The 22,811-nt window shown below is 44.8% G+C and overlaps 1 protein-coding gene and 1 long non-coding RNA gene across 35 annotated transcripts in view; one reads left to right on the top strand and one right to left on the bottom strand.

The window, feature by feature from the left end:
• The window catches only part of Brdt (bromodomain testis associated), a 58,133-nt gene extending 39,161 nt beyond the window's left edge, over positions 1-18,972 (bottom strand). For 19 of the 34 annotated variants that reach the window (XM_076546905.1, XM_016004353.3, XM_016004358.3 and 16 more), the window contains exons 1-5: positions 18,816-18,971; positions 7,815-7,956; positions 6,977-7,216; positions 3,965-4,102; positions 2,597-2,711 (exon numbers count right to left, since the gene is read on the bottom strand). In XM_076546905.1, the coding sequence (XP_076403020.1) occupies positions 2,597-2,711; positions 3,965-4,102; positions 6,977-7,165 (442 nt within the window). In that variant the 5' untranslated portion in view covers positions 7,166-7,216; positions 7,815-7,956; positions 18,816-18,971. Of the gene's footprint in view, positions 1-2,596; positions 2,712-3,964; positions 4,103-6,976; positions 7,217-7,814; positions 7,957-17,649; positions 17,734-17,823; positions 18,723-18,815 lie in introns of those variants that run through there. The other 15 variants (XM_076546906.1, XM_076546909.1, XM_076546911.1 and 12 more) reach the window with 7 other exon arrangements.
• LOC121820996 (uncharacterized) lies at positions 15,888-22,031 on the top strand. Its single transcript, XR_006061695.2, has 2 exons — positions 15,888-17,885; positions 18,016-22,031. It is a non-coding gene; the product is annotated as an uncharacterized LOC121820996 (long non-coding RNA).
• Positions 22,032-22,811: the final 780 nt, after the last annotated feature.

Here is a 22,811-nt window from a genome sequence, read left to right as displayed (position 1 = left end):
AGGCAAAACACTCATACACATAAAATAAATTTTTAAAAAACAAATGTAATTTTCCCTTGGAAGAGATTATAATTTAAACCAGCAAAAATCAGCATCTTGCTTTAACAGCTGAAATACTGCACTCACTATGTGCTGCCTATCTCAAAGGTTTACTAGCTCTCTTACTGGAGCCTGCGTCTTACACAGTCAGACTTAAGATCAACATCTTTTTGTTTTGTTTTGTTTTTGAAGGTTTTTTTGTTTGTTTTTTGTTGTTGTTGTTTTTTCGAAACAGGGTTTCTCTGTATAGTTTTGTGCCTTCCTAGAACTCACTTTGTAGACCAGGCTGGCCTCGAACTCACAGAGATCTGCCTGCCTCTGCCTCCTGAGTGCTGGGATTAAAGGCCGCACCACCATGCTCAGTTCAACATCTTTCTTAATAAGACTAACATAAGAACTTTTTAAAAATTTTTTTAAAATGTTATTTATTTTATTTTACAACACCATTCAGTTCTACATATCAGCCACGGGTTCCCCTATTCTCCCCCCTCCCACCCCTTCCCCTTACCCCCAGCTCACCCCCCATTCCCACCTCCTCCAGGGCAAAGCCTCCCCTGAGGACTGCGATCAACCTGGTAGACTCAGTCCAGGCAGGTCCAGTCCCTTCCTCCCAGACTGAGGCAAGTGTCCCTGATACATAAGAACTTTAATGATCAGTAAGTGTCATGCATGACTGATCAAGGAAACCTCATAAGTAGATATAACCCATCTTAAAATCTGTCAAAAAAGAAAAAATATACATTACCATTTATAAAAATGATGTCTAGTACAGACCCACTATAATCTCCTATATGCTCGCCATTTAACTATAAACTGTATAACATTTATAAACATAAAGGATATTTTCCTGTAAAAGAAAAGGATATTAACATGGAATGACTAAGGAACTTACTAATATTATACAATTTGAGTGATACACAAATTAATCAACATTTGATGATGCTCTAACATACCATTTGAATATTAAGATTAATTTCATGTCTTCACATGAGTAATATGATCAACTCTAAAAATTTTCACTATAGCCAGATATGGGTGAAGGCTGGTAATTTCAGTACTCAGGAGGCAGAGGCAGAAGGACCATATGCTGAAGGCTAGCCTGGACAATTTAGAGAAACCCTGTCTCAAAATATAAATCCCCAAAGGGGTGCTGGGCAGTGGTGGTGCCAGGCAGTGGTGGTGTGTAAGACGAATTGATAAATGGTCTTATTAATAAAACCCTGAGCCAGATATTGGGGTGAAAAACTGAGAGATCAGAGGAATAGGACAAGCCACAGACAACCTCACCCCAGTCTCCAAAGAGACCTACTTCCTGTATACCCACGCCTATATGCCTTTCTATTCTGTTTTCTCATTTCCTCTCTGCCCAGCTACAGCACTTCCTCCTCCTGCCCAGCTCTGTCACTTCCTGTCTATCTGTACAGACCTCCAGACCTCTATGGTTAGTTCTGGGATTAAAAGTATGTACCACCATGCCTGGCTCTGTTCCCAGTGTGGCCTTGAACTCACAGAGATCCAGATGGATCTCTGCGTCCCGAGTAATAAGATTAAAGGTGTGTGCTACCATTGCCTGCCCTCTATGTTTACTATAGTGGCTGGCTTTGTCCTCTTCTCCTCGGATAAACTTTATTAGGGTGCACAATATATTGGGAACACAACACAACACCATTGTGATGTGGCGCATGCCTTTAATCCCAGCACGCCTTTAATCCCAGCATTCAGGAGGCAGAGGCAGGTGGACCTCTTTAGCTCAAGGCCAGCCTGGTTTACAGAGCAAGTTCTAGGACAGCCAGGGATACACACAGAGAAACCCTGTATCCAAAAACAAAAGAAAAAAGGAAGAGGTATAGGTAGATAGCTCAGTCAGTAAAATATTTTTAATTAGAGGAGAAAGAAAAAGAATCTTAAACCCAATAACATTTCATTCTTAGCTACAGTCCTTTTGGCAATATGTGTCCTCTTTCATAATTAAGGTGGAGGAGCCCATTTAAATGGACATGCTCTTCCAAAAGAATTGGATATAAAAGGACTTCCACACAGCTATGTCCTTTGAAGGATTTTATTTTTATTTATGTTTTATTACACACACACACACACACACACACACACACACACACACACACACACACATTCACTGTAGCTAGAGTTTTCCTGCCTTGCCCACAGTCAGGACAAATCTCTGTCACCCACCAGTCCCACAGCTGCTCAGACTCAACCGAGTAAACACAGAGACTTATATTGCTTACAAACTGTATGGCCGTGGCAGACTTCTTGCTAACTGTTCTTATATCTTAAATTAATCCATTTCCATAAATCTATACCTTGCCACGTGGCTCATGGCTTACTGGCATCTTCACATGTGGCTTGTCATGGTGGCGGCTGGCAGTGTCTCTGACTCAGCCTTCCACTTCCCAGAATTCTTCTCCTCCTTGTCCCGCCTATACTTCCTCCTGCCTGACTACTGGCCAATCAGTGCTTCATTTACTAACCAATCAGAGCAACACATTTGCCATACAGAACATCCCACAGCAACTCACACTTTTCTCTCTGGGCTTACCTTTCTTTATTCTTTCCTTACCACCCACAGCTTGCTCTTCTTGTGGCATCTGAGATAATTTCTGCATAAATAACTTCTCTAGAGCTTGGGCCATAAGAACAATGTCATCACCAGGCTAGAAGACATGTTGAAGACATGTTAAGTTACACAGGGTAGTTGTGGCACCACATTTCTTTATAGAATGCTTAGATAGGACTTATCTCCTCTATTTGGAAAATAGTGGAGCAGAAACAAACAAATTCTAGCATCTCTTGCCTTTTAAAAAGGATCAGAGTGAATTTTCTGAACACCAAACAAATGTAATCTAACCACCCCAGCAATACAAAAAGTGTTAGCAATTAGAATGTCTCCCCTGGAGCAAAGCACTTCATGATCTGAGGTGACCTCATGACCGTGTACAGTGACTGGATTTGAATTCCACTCTCCCTGTTGTATTCTTCTAGCATTACCTCACTGCATGAAGTAAATTTAAGGGACTCAACTGTGCCGGGCTCAGTCCTCAGCACTACGCAGACTCTCATGCAGTTTGCTACTTAGGCAGTAGGTAGGAAATTTAACCAAGGTTCAATTAAGTGTGGCACCAGGTTATCACTCATAATTAAAACATCAGGAGAACCACAGAGAGCCAGACCATCAATACTGCTTTTCTTTCTTTCTTCTCAAGACAGGGGCTCAAACTATACCCAAGCTGCCCTTAAACTCACAAAATCCTCCTGCCTCAGCCTCCCAATCACTGGGTTATAGGTGAGTTACCAGTCTGGCTTTGATATTTCTTTCTTTTCTTTTTTCTTTATTTAAGGATAGATCATTTCAGCTATTCAGGCAAAAATACAGTCAATAGGCTGAAAAAACAAATTCAACAAATAGACTGAAATATGAAAATTATGAAATCCAATAATAAATAATTTACTTAAAATATGCAAATCGAGGTCAGCGAGGAGGCTCTGAGTTGGTAAAAATACTTGCCATATGAGCCTAATAACTTCTGGATATGCCTAATAACTTCTTGAGTTCCACCCCATAACCCATGGTAGAGGGGAAGAGCCAACTCCTAAAAACTGTTCTGACCACTACACAGGCTCACACACTAGAAAAATAACAACATTACAAAATGGCATATCTAATAAAGACATGTAAACTGAGTATTATAAGGGCACATGCCTATAAACCTAGTACTCTAGAGGCTGAGGCAGGAAGACCTTGAGGCCAGCCCTGGAAGCCCATGGAAACCTTGTTTCAAACTGGCCCTCCTATCCAAAACAATACATTGTTTCTAATCTGGAACTGGAATCTGAAATCATAATACTTATTATACACTCTTGTATACATAACAGCAAAGAATAGGCAGTGTAATATAAATTTACATACCTTGTTGTATAAATAACAATTTGAAAACATTGTGTTGAAGTCTTCTATGCATTCGGAAGCCTTCACATAATACTTATTTTCCAACCGCTTCTTAATTGTATTTAAATCCATTGGGGTTTTTATAATGGTATAATAGTCCTGTAGGTTTGAAGAAGTTACATTATTAGAAGGAGGCTGAGGGTATAGTTCAGTTGTAGAGAGCTCATATAATATGCAAAAGACCCTGGGTTCCATCCTCAGCACCACAATAAATTAATAATAATAAATAATAATAATAATAATAATGGACTGGAAATGTAGTTCATTGTCAGGCATACTTGTTTAGTATGCTTGAGGCCTTGGGTTCAGTATGGTATAATCACACACAAACAACTATTGACTTAATTCATAAAACTCTTAACCTTTAACTAAGGAATGCAAATGATTACCTTTTGTTAGAAGCACAATCTGAAAACCTTTAGTAGTGAAAACCAAAGCTAGTTGTCATAACATTACTTTTCAGAGGAAATAAAGTCTCTACAGGTTGACAAGGGTAGTTCTGATGTGTTGGCTCAGAGGGTAAATGTGCTTGCCACTAAGCTTAACCACCTGACTTGGTGCCCAAGGACCCATATGGTGGAACGAGAACTGACTCCTGAAAGTTGTCCTTGGAGCGTGCGCGCACGCGCGCGCGCGCACACACACACACACACACAAAACAGATAATGAAAAAATTTAAAAATTTAAAAGATTGGCAAAGGCAAAATTTAAAACATTTTATTTTTGAAAAATGTACAAGGAAGAAAATGATGAGGGGCAGTATTTATGGAATCTGACAGGTTCAGAGGAGAATTCCAGTTCCCTGACTCACTGACTACATCACAGATCGCTCTGTTACTATATGATTAAAAACTTCAAGTGAAACCTAAAGCTGAATGTGATGTGTGATATAAGTAAGACTACTAAGTAGTGTTAAGAAAGCAGCTGGGCAGCAGTGGCGCATGCCTCTTTAATCCCAGTGCTTGGGAGGCAGAGCCAGATAGATCTCTGTGAGTTCGAGGCCAGCCTGGGCTACAGAGGGAGATCCAGGACAGGCACTAAAACTATACAGAGAAACCTTGTCTCAAAGAGAGAGAGAGAGAGAGAGAGAGAGAGAGAGAGAGAGAGAGAGAGAGAGAGAGAGAGAGAGAGAGAAAGAGAAAGAGAAAGAGAAAGAAGGAAGGAAGAAAAATAAAGCCTTCTCAGAGGATGTCTCTTCATCAGAAAGCTGCTATGACATGCTCTGACCAGAGAACCTTACACAATTCATCATGAACTGTTAAAACAAGAGTGCCAATGTCCACATCATTAACTTTTATCTTGGGAGTGGGGAAGAACACTTAGGACAGTCTTTCAGAGGTGCTGAATAACCAGGTATCTAATTATGTATATTTTATAATATTAAAGATTATATTAAATTAACTTTATGTTTGGGTGCTTTGCCTGCATGTATATCTGTGGTGCACATGTGTGCCTGGTACCTGTAGAAACCAGAAGCGGCCTCTAGGAGAGCATCCTCCACGCCCCTCCCATTCTGTCGCTTCCCTGTGACTGTGAAGTTAGGAGGCAGAGTGGGGTTTCTGAGACCTGCAGGCACCGGAAGTGATTTTGGCTGCTGCATCTCGCTGACAGTTCTCTCCTCCTCTGTTTCATCAAATACCTATTCCCAAGTGGGTGCTTTATGCAAAATATGGGCTGCATATGAAGACCTTGTATCTTACTATTGAGGTTGCTGCTTTCTGATCCCCTCTTCTACTTTGCTTTAGGACTCCTGGAAGGTTCCTCTCCTGCCTAGATCCCAGCACCTGAGTCTGGGCCTGCGAGACAGCTCAGCAGGAGCCTGGAACCCAGGGTGGACGGAGAGAACTGACACCTCCTCCAAGTGGTCCTCTGACTCCACGTGTGTCTTGAACTGCACACACACACACACATACATACACACACACACCACACACATACATACACACACACACATACATACACACACATACATACACACATACATACACACACACCACACCACACACACACACCCAACACATACACACACATACATACACACATACACACACATACATACACACACATACATACACACACACCACACACACATACATACACACACCACACACACATACATACACACACCACACCCACATACATACACACACACCACACCACACACACACACACACACCACATACACACACATACATACACACATACACACACATACATACACACACACCACACCACACACACACACACACAACACATACACACACATACACACGCCACACACACATACACCACACACATACACACACACACACACCACACCACACATACATACACACACATACATACACACCACACACATACACACATACATACACACACACCACACACATACACACATACATACACACACACCACACACATACACACATACATACACACACACCACACATACACACATACATACACACACACCACACACATACACACATACATACACACACCACACACATACATACACACACATACACATATACATGCACGCATACATACACACACATAAACACACACATACACACACACCACATACACACACATGCACACATACATACACACACATACACATATACATACACGCATACATACACACACATAAACACACACATACATACACACACATACACACATACATACACACAAACACACACACATACATACACACACATACACGCATACATACACACAAACACACACATACATACACACACATACACGCATACATACACACATACACATACACATACACACAAACACACACATACATACACACACATACACGTATACATACACACATAAACACATACATGTATATACACACACATACACATACACATATACACACACACACACACACACACACACACACACACACACACGGAGGAATAAATACAAACTAACGTGTCACGCGATGCTTACTGGCAGCTTCAGCTTCACGGCGTCCACGGGCTGCTGGAAGGGCCATGAGAAGCCGTGTTTCCACAGGGCCTTCAGGACGACCCTCTGCAGGAACTGCAGCTGGTTCGTCACACGCCCATTCTTCTTGGCGTTGATGAACTCTGGGGGAGGGGGGTTGACAATGGCGGTCTGTCGGCTCGGCAGAGACATTCTCAACCACTTCAGACCCTGGTGTTTGAATGTTGTCTACAAGTACATGTCCTGAAAAGTAAAACACCGAGGACTTGAAAAGTTGCTGTTTGTAAGAGCCCAAAGGATTATTCAAGAGAAAGAGTGGCTTTTGCTGTTTTGTTTTCTGAATTTGAGACAGGGTCTCACTATGTTTCTGAGGCTGGCCTGGAGCTCAATACATAGTACATCACCATGCCTGGCTTTGTGCTGCTGCTGCTGCTGCTGCTGCTGCTATTATTTTGGGACAGGGTCTTATGCCTTATTTTATATGTAGTCCAGGCCAGCCTCAGACAAGACTTTCCTGCTCAGCCTCCTGAGTGCTGCAGACACAGCAATCACACACAGTTGATTTACTCCAAGACACATTCTAGTTGTTTAAATGTTCATTTACAAATGTCCATGTGGTGCACACCTTTCGTCCCAGCACTCAGGAGGTGGAGGCAGGCAGATCTCTGTGAGTTCAAGGCCAGCCAAGGCTAGCCAAGACTACATAGTGAGTTTCAAGACAGCCAGGGCCACACCATGAGATTCTGTCTCAGAAACAAAAACATCCTCTCCTCTAAAAACCCCACTACATCCTAGGCCAGGAACAAAAAGGACAAATGACAATTTTTTAACAAATACTAACCTTTTTTATACAAATTGTATACATTGTTTCATTATGTATGTTTTAGTCTTAGATGGCTTAAATTATTTCCACACTTCACAGAATTTTCTTTCTGTTCTTCAAAAATACAAATTGAGGTCTTAGCAGGAAAGTCTACAAATTCCTAACAGAAAGAAGCACCAGGAGTGTTAGAGGTACCACTGGGGTATAGGTATCCTGTAATTGTTCACTGAATGCAGGAGAAAGCATAAGGAATTTTTTGGCTAATCCTCCCCCAAATTTTCTCACTAATTTAAATAAAGTAATATATTTAAAATCCAAATTCATCAACACCCACAAGTTGTCCTCTGGCCCTTGCATGCACACACGTACATACATGAAATAACTAGGTCAGGATGGCTTAGCAGGTAGAGACACTTGCTGGAAACTTGAGACATGAGTGTGGAAGAGACCTGATTCTTGCCACGTGTCCTCTGATCTCCATACGTGCTCCACGGAGACACAAAACAAAACCCCAGTTCACAGAGCCTGGGGCACGGGCTTAGTCGGGCAGGGCCAGCCCGAGCCTCGACACCAGCAGTAATAACTAAGTAAGCGGACAATAACACCCCAGGGAGAGGAGCGCCGGGGCTGGGATGCAGCTCTTTGGCGCACACTGTTAGTCTGCGAAGCGCCGGGGCTGAGATGCAGCTCTTTGGTGCACACTGTTATATCTATGATGCCTGGACAGCACTGTACCATGGAGATAAAGTATGGACGCTAGGAATGCACACACAGTCCCTGACATAGGTAAGCAAAATGAGAAGGGGCTGTCCACTGTGGACCTGTGACAACTAAGCCAGGAGCCACATAGATGAGATTGCATTGGTTTGCCATCGCTGCCTCGTGATCATGTTTCTCTGTTTCACTTGTGGTAAAATCCACCTTGACTATTTAAGTCCTTAGTTTGATGTTGTGTATATTTAGGTCTTTCTGGAACCAGTCTCCAAAATGTCTTCATTTTACAAAACTCAAATCCCACACCCACTAAACAATCCCGGCCCCCAATTCTCACCTTCCCCCAGCCTTGGTATCACTCCCCCTACTGCTGTTGTGATTCTGGAAACAAGGTCCGCCTTACTACGCTCAGGAGAGCCCTGGTTCTTGAGTAGCTGTGGTCACAGGCCTGCAGTGCCAGACCCAAAGCATGTGGAGGCCATCATTTCTCTCCTTCCACCGTGTGGGTCCCAGGGAGCAAACTTGCGTCACCAGCCTTGGCAGCGAGCACATTTACCTGCTGACCTACCTTGAAGGCACATTGTACTCCTAAGGAAGTCGTTTATTTTACTTAGTTCAAAATCCTCAAGGTTCATTCATGTTAAAAAATATGTCAGATTTTCTTTTCCTCTCTCTCCTTTAAAATAGGGGTCTTGTCACTTGCTCAACTATGCTCACAGCAGCATTATTTGTAACAGCAAGAACCTGGAAACAATCTAGATGCCCCTCAAACCGAAGAGTAGATAAGGAAAATGTGGTACATTACACAATGGAGTGTTAACTCAGCTGTAAAAAACAATGGCCTCATGAAATTTGCAGGCAAATGGATGGAACTAGAAAAAATCATTCTGAGTGAGATAACTCAGACCCAGGAAGATGAACATGGTATGTACTCACTTATAAGTGGATATTAGGAATGAAGTAAAGGATAACCAACCTACAATCCACAGCCCCAGAGAGACTAGATAACAAGGAGGGCCCAAAAAGGGATGCATAGATTTCCCTGGGAAGGGGAAATGGAAGAGAAACCTGGTGCCAGGGAAACCCCCAGGAATCCACAAGGATAACCCTAGCTAAGACTCCTAGCAATAGCGGAGAGGGTGCCTGAACTGGCCTTCTCCTGTAATTAGATTGCTGACCTCCCTAATTGTCATCAGAGAGCCTTCATGCAGGAACTGACAGAAGCAGATGCAGAGACCCACAGCCAAGCACTGGGCTGAGCTCCAGGAGTCTTCCTAAGAAAGGGAAGAGGGATTGTACGAGCCAGAGGGGGTTGAGGTCATGACCAGAAAACCCACACAGACAGCTGACCTAAGCTTCTGGGAGCTCAGGGACTCTGGACCTATGGTTAGGGAGCCTACATGGGACAACTTAGGCCCTCTGTATATGTGTGACAGTTGTGTAGCTTGGTCTGTGAGGCTCCTAGCAGTGAGATCAAGACCTGCCCCTGGCGCTTAGCTGGCTTTTGGGGACCTGTTCCCCATGCTGGATTACCTAGCCCAGCCTTGATGCAGGGGGAGGAGCTTGGTCCTGCCTCAACTTGATGTGCCATGCTTTGTTCAATCCCATGGACGGCCTGCTCCTTTCTGAATGGAGATGGAGGTGTGGATGGGGAGGGAGGTAGATGGGAGGCAGGAAGAGGGAAAGATGAGAGAGGGAGGTGAAACTGAGGTCAGTATGTAAATTAAAAAAAAAGAAATAAGGGTCCTGCTCTGCAGTCAGGGTTAGCCTTGAATTTACAACTCTCCTGTTTCAGCTTCATGAGAGCTGGGATCATAGGTATGTGCTAGCTGCCACTCCCCCACCCCCATATACACACATACTTTCTGTGGGCTGTGTTCATGCTATGTAAGAATTCTACCACTGAGCTACATATGACCTTAGCCTGTTTCCTTTCTTTTAAAGTCTGTATTTTCATTTTTTAATTATTTATATGCATGTGTGTGTTTGAGTATGTAGCCATATGTGCAGATGTCCTCAAAGGTCAGAAGAGGTCAGGAAGGCATTGGGTGATAAACCATTTGACATGGGTGCTTGGAATTGAACTCTGGAAGAGTAGCAAGCACCAAGAACTCTTATTGTTGTTTTTGTTTTTTGAGATGGTTTTTCTGTGCAGCCTTGGCTGTCCTGGAACTCATTCTGTAGATCAGGCTGGCCTCGAACTCAAGAAATTAGCCTGCCTCTGCCTCCTGAGTGCTGGGATTAAAAGCATGTGCCTCCACTGCCCAGCTAAGAGCTCTTAACCACTAAGCCATCTCTCTAGCCCCTTCCTTCCTTTTAAAGCTGAGTGACATTCCATTTTAGGTACTGCATTTTGCTTACCTTCACCTACCAGCATCAAACAGGCCACTTCCACCTTTTAGGTTGTTCTCAATGAACACACAAGTGAGACACTGTTCAGTGTTGCTATGAACAGAGTCATGCAACTCTCTCAAGCCTATGCTCCTCCTCTTCCTCTTCCTTTTAAAAAATTTTGATTATGTATAACCAGAGCACAAAGATCACATGGCAATTGTTTGTCTTTTCCTCCTTCTAGAGTATGAGAATCAGTTTTAGTTTCTAAAGTTCCTTTGTGTTTCTGATGTACAGTCAAGATAGAATACCACCACACTGAATGAATTAATTTGAGGTCATTATCAATCTTACAGTTTACTCAATCTCATAATTTTCTCTTGTGTTATACATATCACTTCAAGTCTGGCATAGACACAGCATTATTTACTATGTCTTATACTTCATTTGGCTTTTTTCCTCATTATATTTATAAAGCTTATTCAGGTGTTGTTTGCTTATTTACACTACTGTACACTACTTTACTGTAATAGAAATGTTCTTTTATTTCCTTTTTTAGTTTTCTGGAAGCAGGGTCTCACTGTGTAGATCAGATCATCCTTAAGCTTGCAGGCAGCTTCAGCATCCCAAGTATAGGAACTATAGCATGTGCCTTCATACCTGCCTTATTTGTTCTATTTGAAACTTCAGGTTGTTACTGCTGTTAAGATGATGTGAGGTCTGTGTGTATGTGTGTGTGTGTGTGTGTGTGTGTGTGTGTGTGTGTGTGTGTGCGCCAAAAGGCACAAACTGACCTCCAGCCACTTCATCTCTGTGTGAGCCTCTGATCCTGTTTCTACATTCACCATCTGTAGGTGCACAAGAGGCTAAAGTGTGATGCTGATTGCGATTTCTCTGATGATCCATGATATAAAGCCCCTTTTAATGTTTACTGGCCACATGGGCATTGTCTGTCAAGCACATTTGAGACATTGTAACTATATTTCTACTGGGTTGTCTGTAACTATCCTCATATATTTTGAACACAAAAACTTTGTTGTTATGCACTGCAAATATCTTCTGGCAGGCTGTGGCTTACATAGTGTCCTCTTCTTTTGGGGTTTTGAGACAAGGTCTCATGTAGCCCAACCTAACCTCATGAAGCTGAGTAAGATCTATAACTCTTGATCCTACTGCTTCTACCTCCCAAGTGCTTGGACTATGGAGATGGGGGCTGGGGGACACAAGGCCTTACGTTTCTCAGCTTATCTCAAACTTACTATATGATCTAGGATGATTTGGAATTCCTAACCTTTCTGCTTCTACCTCCCAATTGCCAGTTTTTTGTTGGTTTGTTTGTTTAAGGTGGGGTCTTATTATATAGCCCAAAAGGGCCTCAAACTAAAGGCAATCTTCTGTCCCAGCCTCCCGGGTACTGGGATTACAGGCATGAACCACCTGTACTCTTAACGGTGTCTTTAGAGGAATGGAAGTTCTGTTTGTGAAGTACATTCATCTAGTTAAAATACAAGGTGACTAGAAGCAGTCTCTTAGGGAAAGTAACTCTTTTGAAAGTGCCATCTGCAAAATTTACATCTTAAAGTATCAATGAGAAGGAAGCCTAGACAATCAGCTTTAAAAGTTATTTATTACTGTATGAGCACATGTGTGGTTGCACATGTGTACCAAAGCATGCTTATGCAGGCGAAAGGGTAACCTGGAGTCAGTTCTCTCTCCATCATGTGGGTCCTGGAAACTTAACCCTGATCATCTGACCAACCCTGAAGTTCTTATATGTAATAAATTTACTTTAAAAGTCTTTTTGTCAGTTTCTATTGAAAAAAAAAAAAACTTCTATCTCTATCTCCTTAATCCAAACTGTTTGCGGAGTTGGAGGCATGGCTCTGCGAAGAGCACTTGCCTTGTGAGTGAGGTTCCGAGTTTGCTCCCCATCAATATAGAGACACACGCCGGGCGGTGGTGGCGCACGCCTTTAATCCCAGCACTCGGGAGGCAGAGCCAGGCGGATCTCTGTGAGTTCGAGGCCAGCCTGGGCTACCAAGTGAGCTCCAGAAAAGGCGCAAAGCTACACAGAGAAACCCTGTCTCGAAAAACCAAAAAAAAAAAATATAGAGACACACAACCCCAAATTGGTTGATGATTGATATGGTACTGTAAGTAATCATACATATGATTAGTCACCTTCAAGTCCCAACATCTGGCTGCACGTGGCTAGTGGTTATACACTGGACAGTGCAGACACAGAGCATGGCTGGTGACTACACTGGACAGTGCAGACACAGAGCATGGCTGGTGACTACACTGGACAGTGCATACACCGAGCTTTTATGATAAGAAACTACAGGAACTGGAGGGATGGCTCAGTGGTTAAGAGCATGTACTGCTTTTCCAAGGGCCCAAGTTCAGTTCCTTGTACTGGCATCAGGTGGCTGACAACATAACTCTGGCTCCATGGCATCCAACATCCTCTTCTGGACTCTGTGGGCACCTGCACCCATGTTATATAGATACACACATGAGTAAAAAATAAAATTTTATAGCATCATTAAAAATAAAGAAATTGCAGAGGCTGAGGAGATTGCTTGTAAAGTACTTTGCCACACACATACCCTCACTAAACAGCAGGCAGTGGCGGAGGCAGCCTGCCTGAATCTTAGTGCCGGGGCAGTGAATACAGGACTCCTGGGGCTCTCTGCACACTCGCTGTAGCCTAATTGGTGAGCTCCAGGCCAGTAAGAGATCCTTCTCAGGGTGCATAACGTGTAAGAATGCAACCCAAGGGTGTCCTCTGGTCTCCACATGCATGGGGGACAGACACGTACATATGCACACACTCACACACGACTCCACAGAGGAAACCACCTGCTGGCCAGCAAAGCTGTGCAGTAGTAATGTGCCTGCCACTGACCTTCAGTGCTTCCGACAGTGCTTTCTCCTTCCTCTCCCACTACAGTCTGTACCAAACACTTCTTCAGACACCTACTTCTGTAATCCCCTTCTTATACCTAATGTGCACTTACCTCCATTGTCTCATCTTTCAGTCTAAACCCTGCTGTGAGTAAACCCAACACCTTCTCCCTGGACCCCAGATGCTACAAAGCCAGGCTACCAGACTCAGTTGACTCCGCACATTTGCTGACACAGGTTTGAGGGCAGACAGCGCTCTGGTGCTCAAACGGCAGTGAACAAGACAGCAACAACTCAACAACAGTACAGGGAGATCTTATTTTCTGCCAGCAAACGCCAACTACTGTGAAGGAAACAGAGTGGGAAACGCAGGCAGGGAATGCCCCTGAGAAGGTATTTGAGCTACAAGGTGCCTACAAAGAGGCAGGAGAATTCTCTTCAGAAGGAACAGTATGTGGGAAGGCCTCAGATGGGAACAGGCTTGGCATGCTTCCAGGAAGAATGGAAGCAAAAAGAAGAGAAAATGTGAGAAGTATGAAATGGAAAGAGTTTAAAAAAGAAAAAAACAAAACAAAACAATGCAGGCATAGCCAGACTCTGTTGGCAATGGTAAGAACGTGAACTTTATTAGCCGACGAGAGCAGAGAGCAGCTGCAGAAAAGGTGCTCCAGGAGGGCTTTCTCTGACCTAGTCCAGGAAGACACATCAAAGAGCCCAGACCTCCCCGCTTCCTCCTGCCTCGCCTCACTTCTACCAGAGACAGGCCCTGTCCTTTAGACGAGTCCTGACAGCCAGCGGCTTGCGTCTGCCCAGCCCCTTCCCTCACACCTGCCCACCAGCCTGGTGAACTCCTTGGCAAATCCTTTACTACCTGCCCCAGAACAAATCCCCACTTTTAACCCCTTCACTACCGCAGTCTTAGCCCCAATAATCATCATTTTGTGTGTGTGTCACAGTCTCTAACCTGTCCTCAAACTCCAGGACCAGGCTGACTGCTCTTTACCATGTTTCCTTCCTCATGCTGTCTCTTTGGCCATACCTTTCTTGAAGTTCTTTGCTGTGTCCCAGCCTCTGAGCCTTCACAGTCAGGCTTGAGGTGCTCTTGCCCCAGATATAGTCACAGTCACATTCTAAAAAGGCACCAGATCCTGTCCTGCCTAGGTCCAACCCATCAGCTCCCCACTATTCCACTCTGCACCCACTGCTACAGGCTGAACATCTAATGCAGAAACCTAACAAACGAAGTAAAGCCTTGAGCATCAATCTGACACAGTACCCTGAAAATTCTCTACTTGACTCCATGTAACAGATTGTGAAGAAATACAGACATACTGTACAAATACATCATATATATTTGTACAAATGTAATACAAAATTATAAAGACAAAACACTATTGGAGTAGGTATGGCCTTGTTGAAGGAAGTGTGCCACTGTGGGACAGGCTGTGAGGTCCCCTATGCTCCAGACACATCTAGTGTGGCACACAGTCTCCTGCTGCTGCCTGCAGATCAAGATGTAGGACTCTCAGCTCCTTCTCCAGCACCATGTCTGCCTGAATGCTGCCATGTCCTCCCATGACCATAATGCACTAAACCTCTGCAACTGTAAGCCAGCCCCAGTTAAATGTTTCCTTTATAAAAGTTGCTGTGGTCATGGTGTCTCTTCGCAGCAATAGAAACCCTAACTAAGACATATGGAAACACACACACACACACACAAAAAAAAAAAAAAAAAAAAAAAAAAAAAACAGGAAAGCTAAAAACAATCCTTAGTCATAAAAGAACTGCTAGAGTTATCAACATCATCTCTAATCTTAAATTGCATTACAGAGCTATGGTAATAAAAACAGCATGGCATTAACATTAAAACTGACACATTCATCAATGGAACTGAATTGAAGATTCAGACATAAGTCCACACACCTATGGACCCCCTTTTTTTTTTTATAAAGAAGCCAGAAATATCCCTAACCAAGAAGCTATATTCAATTAATAACCACCTGCAAAGGAAAATTCAGTTTTCTCCAAGGGAGTAAAACTTAAGCCACTCTTAAGGGCAGGCTCCACACCCAGCAAGAGATGGCCAACACAAAACAACTCAATAGTACTTTTGGAGGGCATAACTCTTTGGGCAAAATTTTTAACCTTGTTGATCTTTTGTTTATATTTTATGGTTTATGATTTTATTTTTATGGGTTGTCTGTGTGTGCAAAGATGCGTGTTTCAGTATCTGTGTGTGTTTCTTGTGTTTTTCCTTTGGCTCTCCTGATTATTTGTTTGTTTTGTCTTATTCTGGTTTGTTTTTATTTATTTTATCTTTTATAATAATAATAATATATCTGTTTTCTAATAAAAATGAGAAAGAAAAGTATGGATTTGGGTGGGTGGGTAGATAGGGAGGAGTTGGAGGGGGAACTATAATCAGAATATATTGTATGAAAAAAAATTATTTTCAATAAAAATAAATAAAATTTAAAATAATCTGCTCAGAAATCCTAGCCTGATAAATTAGACCAGAAAGGAAGGAGAGGAGGGGAGGAGGGAGGCAGGAAGAAAGAAAAGGTATCTATCCAAATTGAAAATCAAGATGTTAAAGTCTCACTGCAGATGGTATAAGCTGGCATATATTAACCATGTTTTTTAAGAAGAAAAAAATCTTAAAGCCTTACCCAAAAGCTATCTGAACTAACAAATTCGATAAAGTTATAAAATAAAGATGGTCAACACACAGGCAGGCATGGTGGCTCATGTCTGTATTTGGAAAACAGAGTTAGTAGAACTCGCTCAAGTTTAAGGTTAGACTCGTCTACACACTTTGTTTTAGGCAAAGCCAGCCAGAGCTATCTATATAATGAGATGGTGTACAAACCATTTTTAAATAATAATTTAAAAATAAGCATACAAAAAGCAGCTCTGTTTCTATATTCTAACAACATTTTGGGTGAATTTTATAGAACTTGTGCACATAGAAAATCAACATAGCCTAGAAAGAAGGAACTCGCATCTGGATACCAGGTGGCTCTAGGCTCTGTGGGACACAGCTCCTGTGCCTCTGACGAGTCCTGCATCCCCAAAGCCTCTAGCATGTCAAACCTGCAGTCAACCTCCTGCACCCAGGTCTGGAACAAGCAGTCTCAGAGAAAGTAATTTCTTCCATCAGGACAGACAGAGAATGTTCACAATGATGCAATTTCAGCATCCAGTCTTCCTCCATCCCTTCCATGCAGTGTGAGGAAACCTCCTGTCGGAGAACTCTTAGTCTCCACTAGGCACGTGGCCAAGGACAGCTACGCTAGTTAAAACATGGAGATTTCCAGCTGGGGGTGGTGGGGGTGGTGGGGGTGGTGGGGGTGGGGGTGGGGGTGGTGGTACACACCTTTAATCCCAGTGCTTAGAGACAGAAGCAAGCGGATCTCTGAGTTCAAGGCCAACCTGGTCTACAAAGCAAGTTCCAGGAATGCCAGGACAGTTACACAGAGAAACCCTGTCTCCAAAAGCCAAAAAAAAAGAAAAGAAAAACTTTGAAATCTTAGAATCTCTGTCCGATGTGGTGGCATACACCAGCAACTCCAGCACCAGGAGGGGTGAAGCAGGAGGACCCCAAGTTTGAAGCCTGTCTGGACTACACAGCAGACCTGTCTCAGAACAAAGCAAACTTTCTTCAAGACACAACGATTAGAGCATTATGACATCGATGTTTCTTCATACCCAGGAATCAAACACCACGGATGATCCTGATTCTTCCTTAAAACACTGTTATCTTATTCCTACTGCCTCCCTGGAGCCTCCACATTTGCTCGGGGATCTCAGACAGAGCGCCCAAAGTCTACATCGTCTGCACTGCCTCCTCACACCTGGCTTCCTCGCCCCTGACGACTGCCCCTGCACTAACAACACTCACCACAGTGAGCTGTTAAGTCCAACAGACTCTTGCTGTACTTGACCTGACTAGACCTCTTGGCAGCGTCTCTCACTAGACTATGATTGTGACACTCTTAAAACTCTCATCTGGTTCCCAGGATACCCTCTTCCAAATTCTATTTGTTCGTTTATAAAATATTTATAAATCACTTACAGGGATGCCAAGTCCGATGTTAGAACTGAGGCTGCAGACTCCTTTCAGATCCTTGTGAACAGGTAATTATCATTTGACAAATATAATTAGTATTTTGACAGAGTGAGAATGGGGTGTTGGGGGACGAACAGGCACATGGGTGCACGCTCTCAACACACACAGATTTCTTTTAAACCTCAAAAATCTTGCCAGGTGCTGTGGCAGACATGGGTGATCCCGTACTGGTGAGTAACAACAAGGCCGGTCTGGACTACCCCATCCAAGAGGATCATCCACCGTCCCCCCCAGCTCCAAGCCTTTGCCTTTGAATCACCTCTACACCAGGGCTACCATTATCACTCTAACCCAGCTGCCAGCTGTTCTTTTCAAGGTCGAGTTGAGCTGTCTTGGGTGGGAAGCCTCCCTCGCCCCTCTCCGCCCATCTGCTCCTTCCCGTCGGTGCACATGCACTCTGCCCATGCACGGGCCAGTGCCTGGAGAGCGGGCACACCCTGGTCACACGGCCGGCCGAGGGTCTGGTCCCTTCCGGGGACCGAATGCGGCAGGAGGCCGAGTCAAAGCCCAGGCTTCCCCCGTTTGCACGGTCCGTCCACAGACGTGCACAACCGAGACGCCCTCTCTAGCCTCCTGCCCTCGCAGAGCTACAGTTCGGAGGATGGCCCGACGACGCTCCGACCACGAAAACCGTTAAACCCAGGCTTCGCGCCAGTCTCCTTCCAAACCCCGCGGAGGAAAGCCGAGGACCGGGCGTGGAAAGAACCCGCGGAGGCGGTCCTGTGGGACCACAAGCTCGCGGCTGGCCAGGGCCCGGGGAGGCCGGCTCCCAGCTCAGCCCCGGGGCTGCAGGCTGGCTCGCACCCGGTGGGGCAATGGCCTCCAACTGCCCTCCCTGCGGCCCGGCGCCGGGGGGAGGGGAGACGGAGAGGCCGTTATCGGTGCCCACGGGGGTCGGGGGCGCCCCCGGGGCGGGGCGCCTGCAGCGGCGGCCTTACCTCTTAGGAAAGGGACCTTGTCCGATCGCCCTCTCGGTTTGCACCAGGTGAAGCAGTGCGGGGCCGTCGCTCCGGGTCCTCCTCCGGTGGCCGCCAGCTCTGTCAGCAGCGGGCGACTGGCGCCTTGACGGGACTCGGCCGCGAGCGGCCTGCTGATTGGCCGGGGCTCGCCACGTGACTGTGCCTGCGCCTCAAAGTGCGGAGGTGCGAGCCGGGCCTGCGCCTGCTGCAAGGCGGCCGAGGCTTGGAAGGTCGGTCTCGGTCTCGCAGGCTGGGTGCCTTCGCTCCCAGGAAGTTGTGGGCTTGCGAGTAGAGGGCTGCTGTGAGAGGTTTGCTGCTTCCTTGCTTGCTTGATTGGTTTGGGTTTTGCATTTATTGTTTATTTATCTGGACACAGTCTCGTTAGCCTGGGGGGACCTTGGACTGATCCTCGGGCTTAATGGCGGCATGTACTACTGCGCCCAGTTCCAAGGTCTTCATTATGCTTTGTATTTCAGATGAAAATGGTAGTTTTATTATGTTTTTATCAACTGGCATGTGTGTGTGTGTACACCCTCGCCTGTGCACAGGACAACCTCCAGGAGTCAGTTCGCAGTTCTCGCCTTCCAACCATAGGGGTCCGGAGGATAGCGCTCCAGTCATCAGGTGAGGCCGGTTACTTTAACGCCTGGGCCGTCTCCTTGATCCAAGAGTTCGCTTTTGAAGTCATTTTTTTTCTTTTCTTTTTCTTTTCTTTTTTTTTTTCTTTTTTTGTTTTTTGTTATGTTTTTCGAGACAGGGTTTCTCTGTGTAGCTTTGCGCCTTTCCTGGAACTCGCTCTGTAGACCAGGCTGGCCTCGAACTCACAGAGATCCACCTGGCTCTGCCTCCCGAGTGCTGGGATTAAAGGCGTGCGCTGCCACCACCGCCCGGCTTGAAGTCACTTTTTCATTATGGACTAACCTTGTGCTGTTACTTTAAGTGCTCATGAGTTTAGTCTGATGACATTTCCATCCTTTTCTCTCGCTCTCTGCATAGCTCCTGTTTCTAGTCTCCTAAATAGATAATAGATAGCGGCTGTGGTACATTCCGTTTTGTTTTTCTCTCTTTCTTTCTTTCTCTCTTTCTTTCTTTCTCTCTCTCTCTCTCTCTCTCTCTCTCTCTCTTTCTTTCTTCTCTCTCTCTCTCTCTCTCTCTCTCTCTCTCTCTCTCTCTCTCTCTCTCTTTTGAGACAGGATTTCTCTGTGTAGCTCTGGCTGTCCAGGAACTTTTTTTTTTCTTTTTTGAGACAGGGTTTCTCTATATAACAGCCCTGGATGTCCTGGATCTCGCTCTGTAGACCAGGCTGGCCTTGAACTCACAGATCTGCCTGCCTCTGCCTACCAAGTGTTGGGATTAAAGGCATGTGCCATCACCTTTTTGTAGACCAGGCTCTCAAACTCACAGAGATCCGCCTACCTCTGTCTCCTGAGTGCTGGGATCAAAGGCGTGCACCCTCCCCCCCCCCCCCCCCCGACACATTATTGGGTTTTAAGATGCCACTTATCACAGCTGCACAAAGTGATTTAGGATTTTGAGTTTTAGCAGCTACCTCCTGATGGCTTGTGGACACTTTAAATATACCTAAGCCTAATGATGTGTTTAACAGGGTGGTTTGTTTTTCCCTCTAAGCCAATTGCAATGTTTCCATTTGTTGTGTTGAGACAGGGTCTCACTGCAGCCCTGGCTGACCTTAAACTGGCTGTGTAGACTAGGCTGGCATCAACTCACAGAGATCTTCCTGTCTCTGCTTCCTGAACGCTGGCCTTAAAGGTGTGTGCCTCCGGCCTGCTTCTGAATAGTCCTAGATGCACTGAGGAGAAAGGGGAGGGCAGGACAGCTGAGCAGCCTTGCCTTGGTAAGGAACACAGCTGAGAGTCATTGACTGCTGGGCGACGTGGAGGAGATTCCTCACGACAAGGAAGCAGTGCGGCCCACTGAAGCTGCAGATCTCCACACACGGAGCTGTCACCTGGGAAGGCTCTTCCCCCCAAAACACTGAAAACGGCTTACTTCAGACATAGAACTAGAAATCCCTCAATTTTCAAATAAAACAAAGATCAAGAATTGTTCAGAGCCCAGCATGGTGGCACACCTTTAATCTCAGTACTCAGGAGGCAGAGGCAGGTAGATCTCTTGAGTTCAAAACTAGCCGGGCTACAGAGTAAGCTCCAGGACAGCCTCACAAACCTCAGACATTGCAGGAAGTTATAGAGAAGGTCTCTTGAAATGACTATAGCCTAGGTTTTCAAGTCCTCAAAAAGGCCCACCCCTTTGAGCCAGAAGGATACCTACTGTCTGACTGGTGAGGTGCTACATTTCTGTAATCCCAGCCTGGGCTACAAAAGGTGAGGTCCTGTCTCATGTGGAGAGAGAGACAGACAGACAGACAGACAGACAGACAGACAGACAGACAGACATTAAGGTGCCAAGATGGAGAGTGGACAGGAGCATCTGACTGTCTGATATCTGGATTAAGAGCAAGCCTCACCTCCAGAATGAATATGGAAGGACAAACTTCAATGACTCTCTTGTTAATTTCTTTTTTTTTCTTTGTTTCTTGTTTGTTTGTTTGAGATAGGTCTGGGTGTGTAGCCCTTCAGCTCAAACTAAGCTCTTCTTCCTCGGCCTCATGAACACTGAGGGCCACTTGGTGGGGTTCTGAAATACTATCTTAAATTCGTGACTAACAGTTCATTCCTCACCTCCCTTGGGGTCAGTAATCTACCATCACATTTTAATTTTTTAACATTTATCTGAGTGTACGTGTGTGTTTCCAGACACAACAGTACAGATCACTGTGGCCCACCTGATATAACACACATCCACAGAAAGAAATGTGCTCTTCCTCTGCCGTGCTGTCTGTGAGTTCTCTTAAGAGAGCTGTTTCCATAAAAGTTTAAACAATCTGTGTTCTTCTGGGACCATTTCTCCCCAAGCATCCTTTCCATCGTGGCTGTGAGGTTACTTAGTATGTTACCTTGTCAGTTATTAGATTACCGCACTACTCAAAACCCACCAGTCGGCCATCGAGATGATGGTAAAGGTGCTTGCTGTCGTACTGGAAGTCCCGAGTTCCACTCCTGGAACCTACAGGGTGGAAGGAAAACTAACTTCCTGTTTTCAGACCTTCATGTACATGTGCATACGCATGGATACACATGCACTTGAAATAAATAATAAATGTTTTAAAAAATCCTTCAGTGGTGTCCCGTCTTACCCAGAGACCCAATGTCAACTTTGAATTCCTCCACGGAGCCCCAAGGAGCTGGTCCACATCATCTCTTTCTGTCACTCCTCACCTCCCTACTCGGCTCCACCTGCCTCTCTGCTCTAGAGCAATCACGTCGAACGTTTCCCATCCACGGGCTTCCGGTGCAGACTGTCCCCCACAACGTCATCAGAAGTGGAGCATTCTTGGTCAGTCGTTTTGTTTGGTTTGTTTTGATACCGAGTCTCATGTAGCCCAGGCTGGCCTCTGGCTTATTATTATATATAGTCCAGGATGACTTTGAACTTCTGATCGTTCTGGTGGGAATTAATGCTTGGTTTTGGGTACTGCGGGGACGGGAACCAGCGCTTCCTGCACTCTGCAAGCTGAACTGTCCGCTCTGTGGCTGGCGGATCTTGTGTTATCTGTTGTGTTTCTCCTCTGATGTGGACTCCACTGAGAGCAGCGCTTTGCCTGTCTGTGCTGTGTCCAGGTGATAGTTACTCTCCTGTTAAGTGAGTACATACTGAGGAAAACCAGGTTTGACTTCAAATCGTTGTGACGCTAGGCAGGCCGTACCATTTATTTCTAACCAATTACAGCCATGTAATTGTCTTCCTTTTGCTATTTGACTCCTGAACTAAATACAGAAGTCCATTGTCCCATTAATACTGATGAAAATTAGATTCACTTTTGAGAGATTGGTTTGAAATTTCCAAAAATATTTCCAAAGCTGCTTTATGATTCCTTAGTACATGTTCTCATGT

This window comes from Peromyscus maniculatus, chromosome 10 (assembly GCF_049852395.1).
Source record: "Peromyscus maniculatus bairdii isolate BWxNUB_F1_BW_parent chromosome 10, HU_Pman_BW_mat_3.1, whole genome shotgun sequence".
In the NCBI taxonomy this organism is placed as follows: Eukaryota; Metazoa; Chordata; class Mammalia; order Rodentia; family Cricetidae; genus Peromyscus; species Peromyscus maniculatus.
This window is presented reverse-complemented; position numbering and strand designations above follow the sequence as displayed.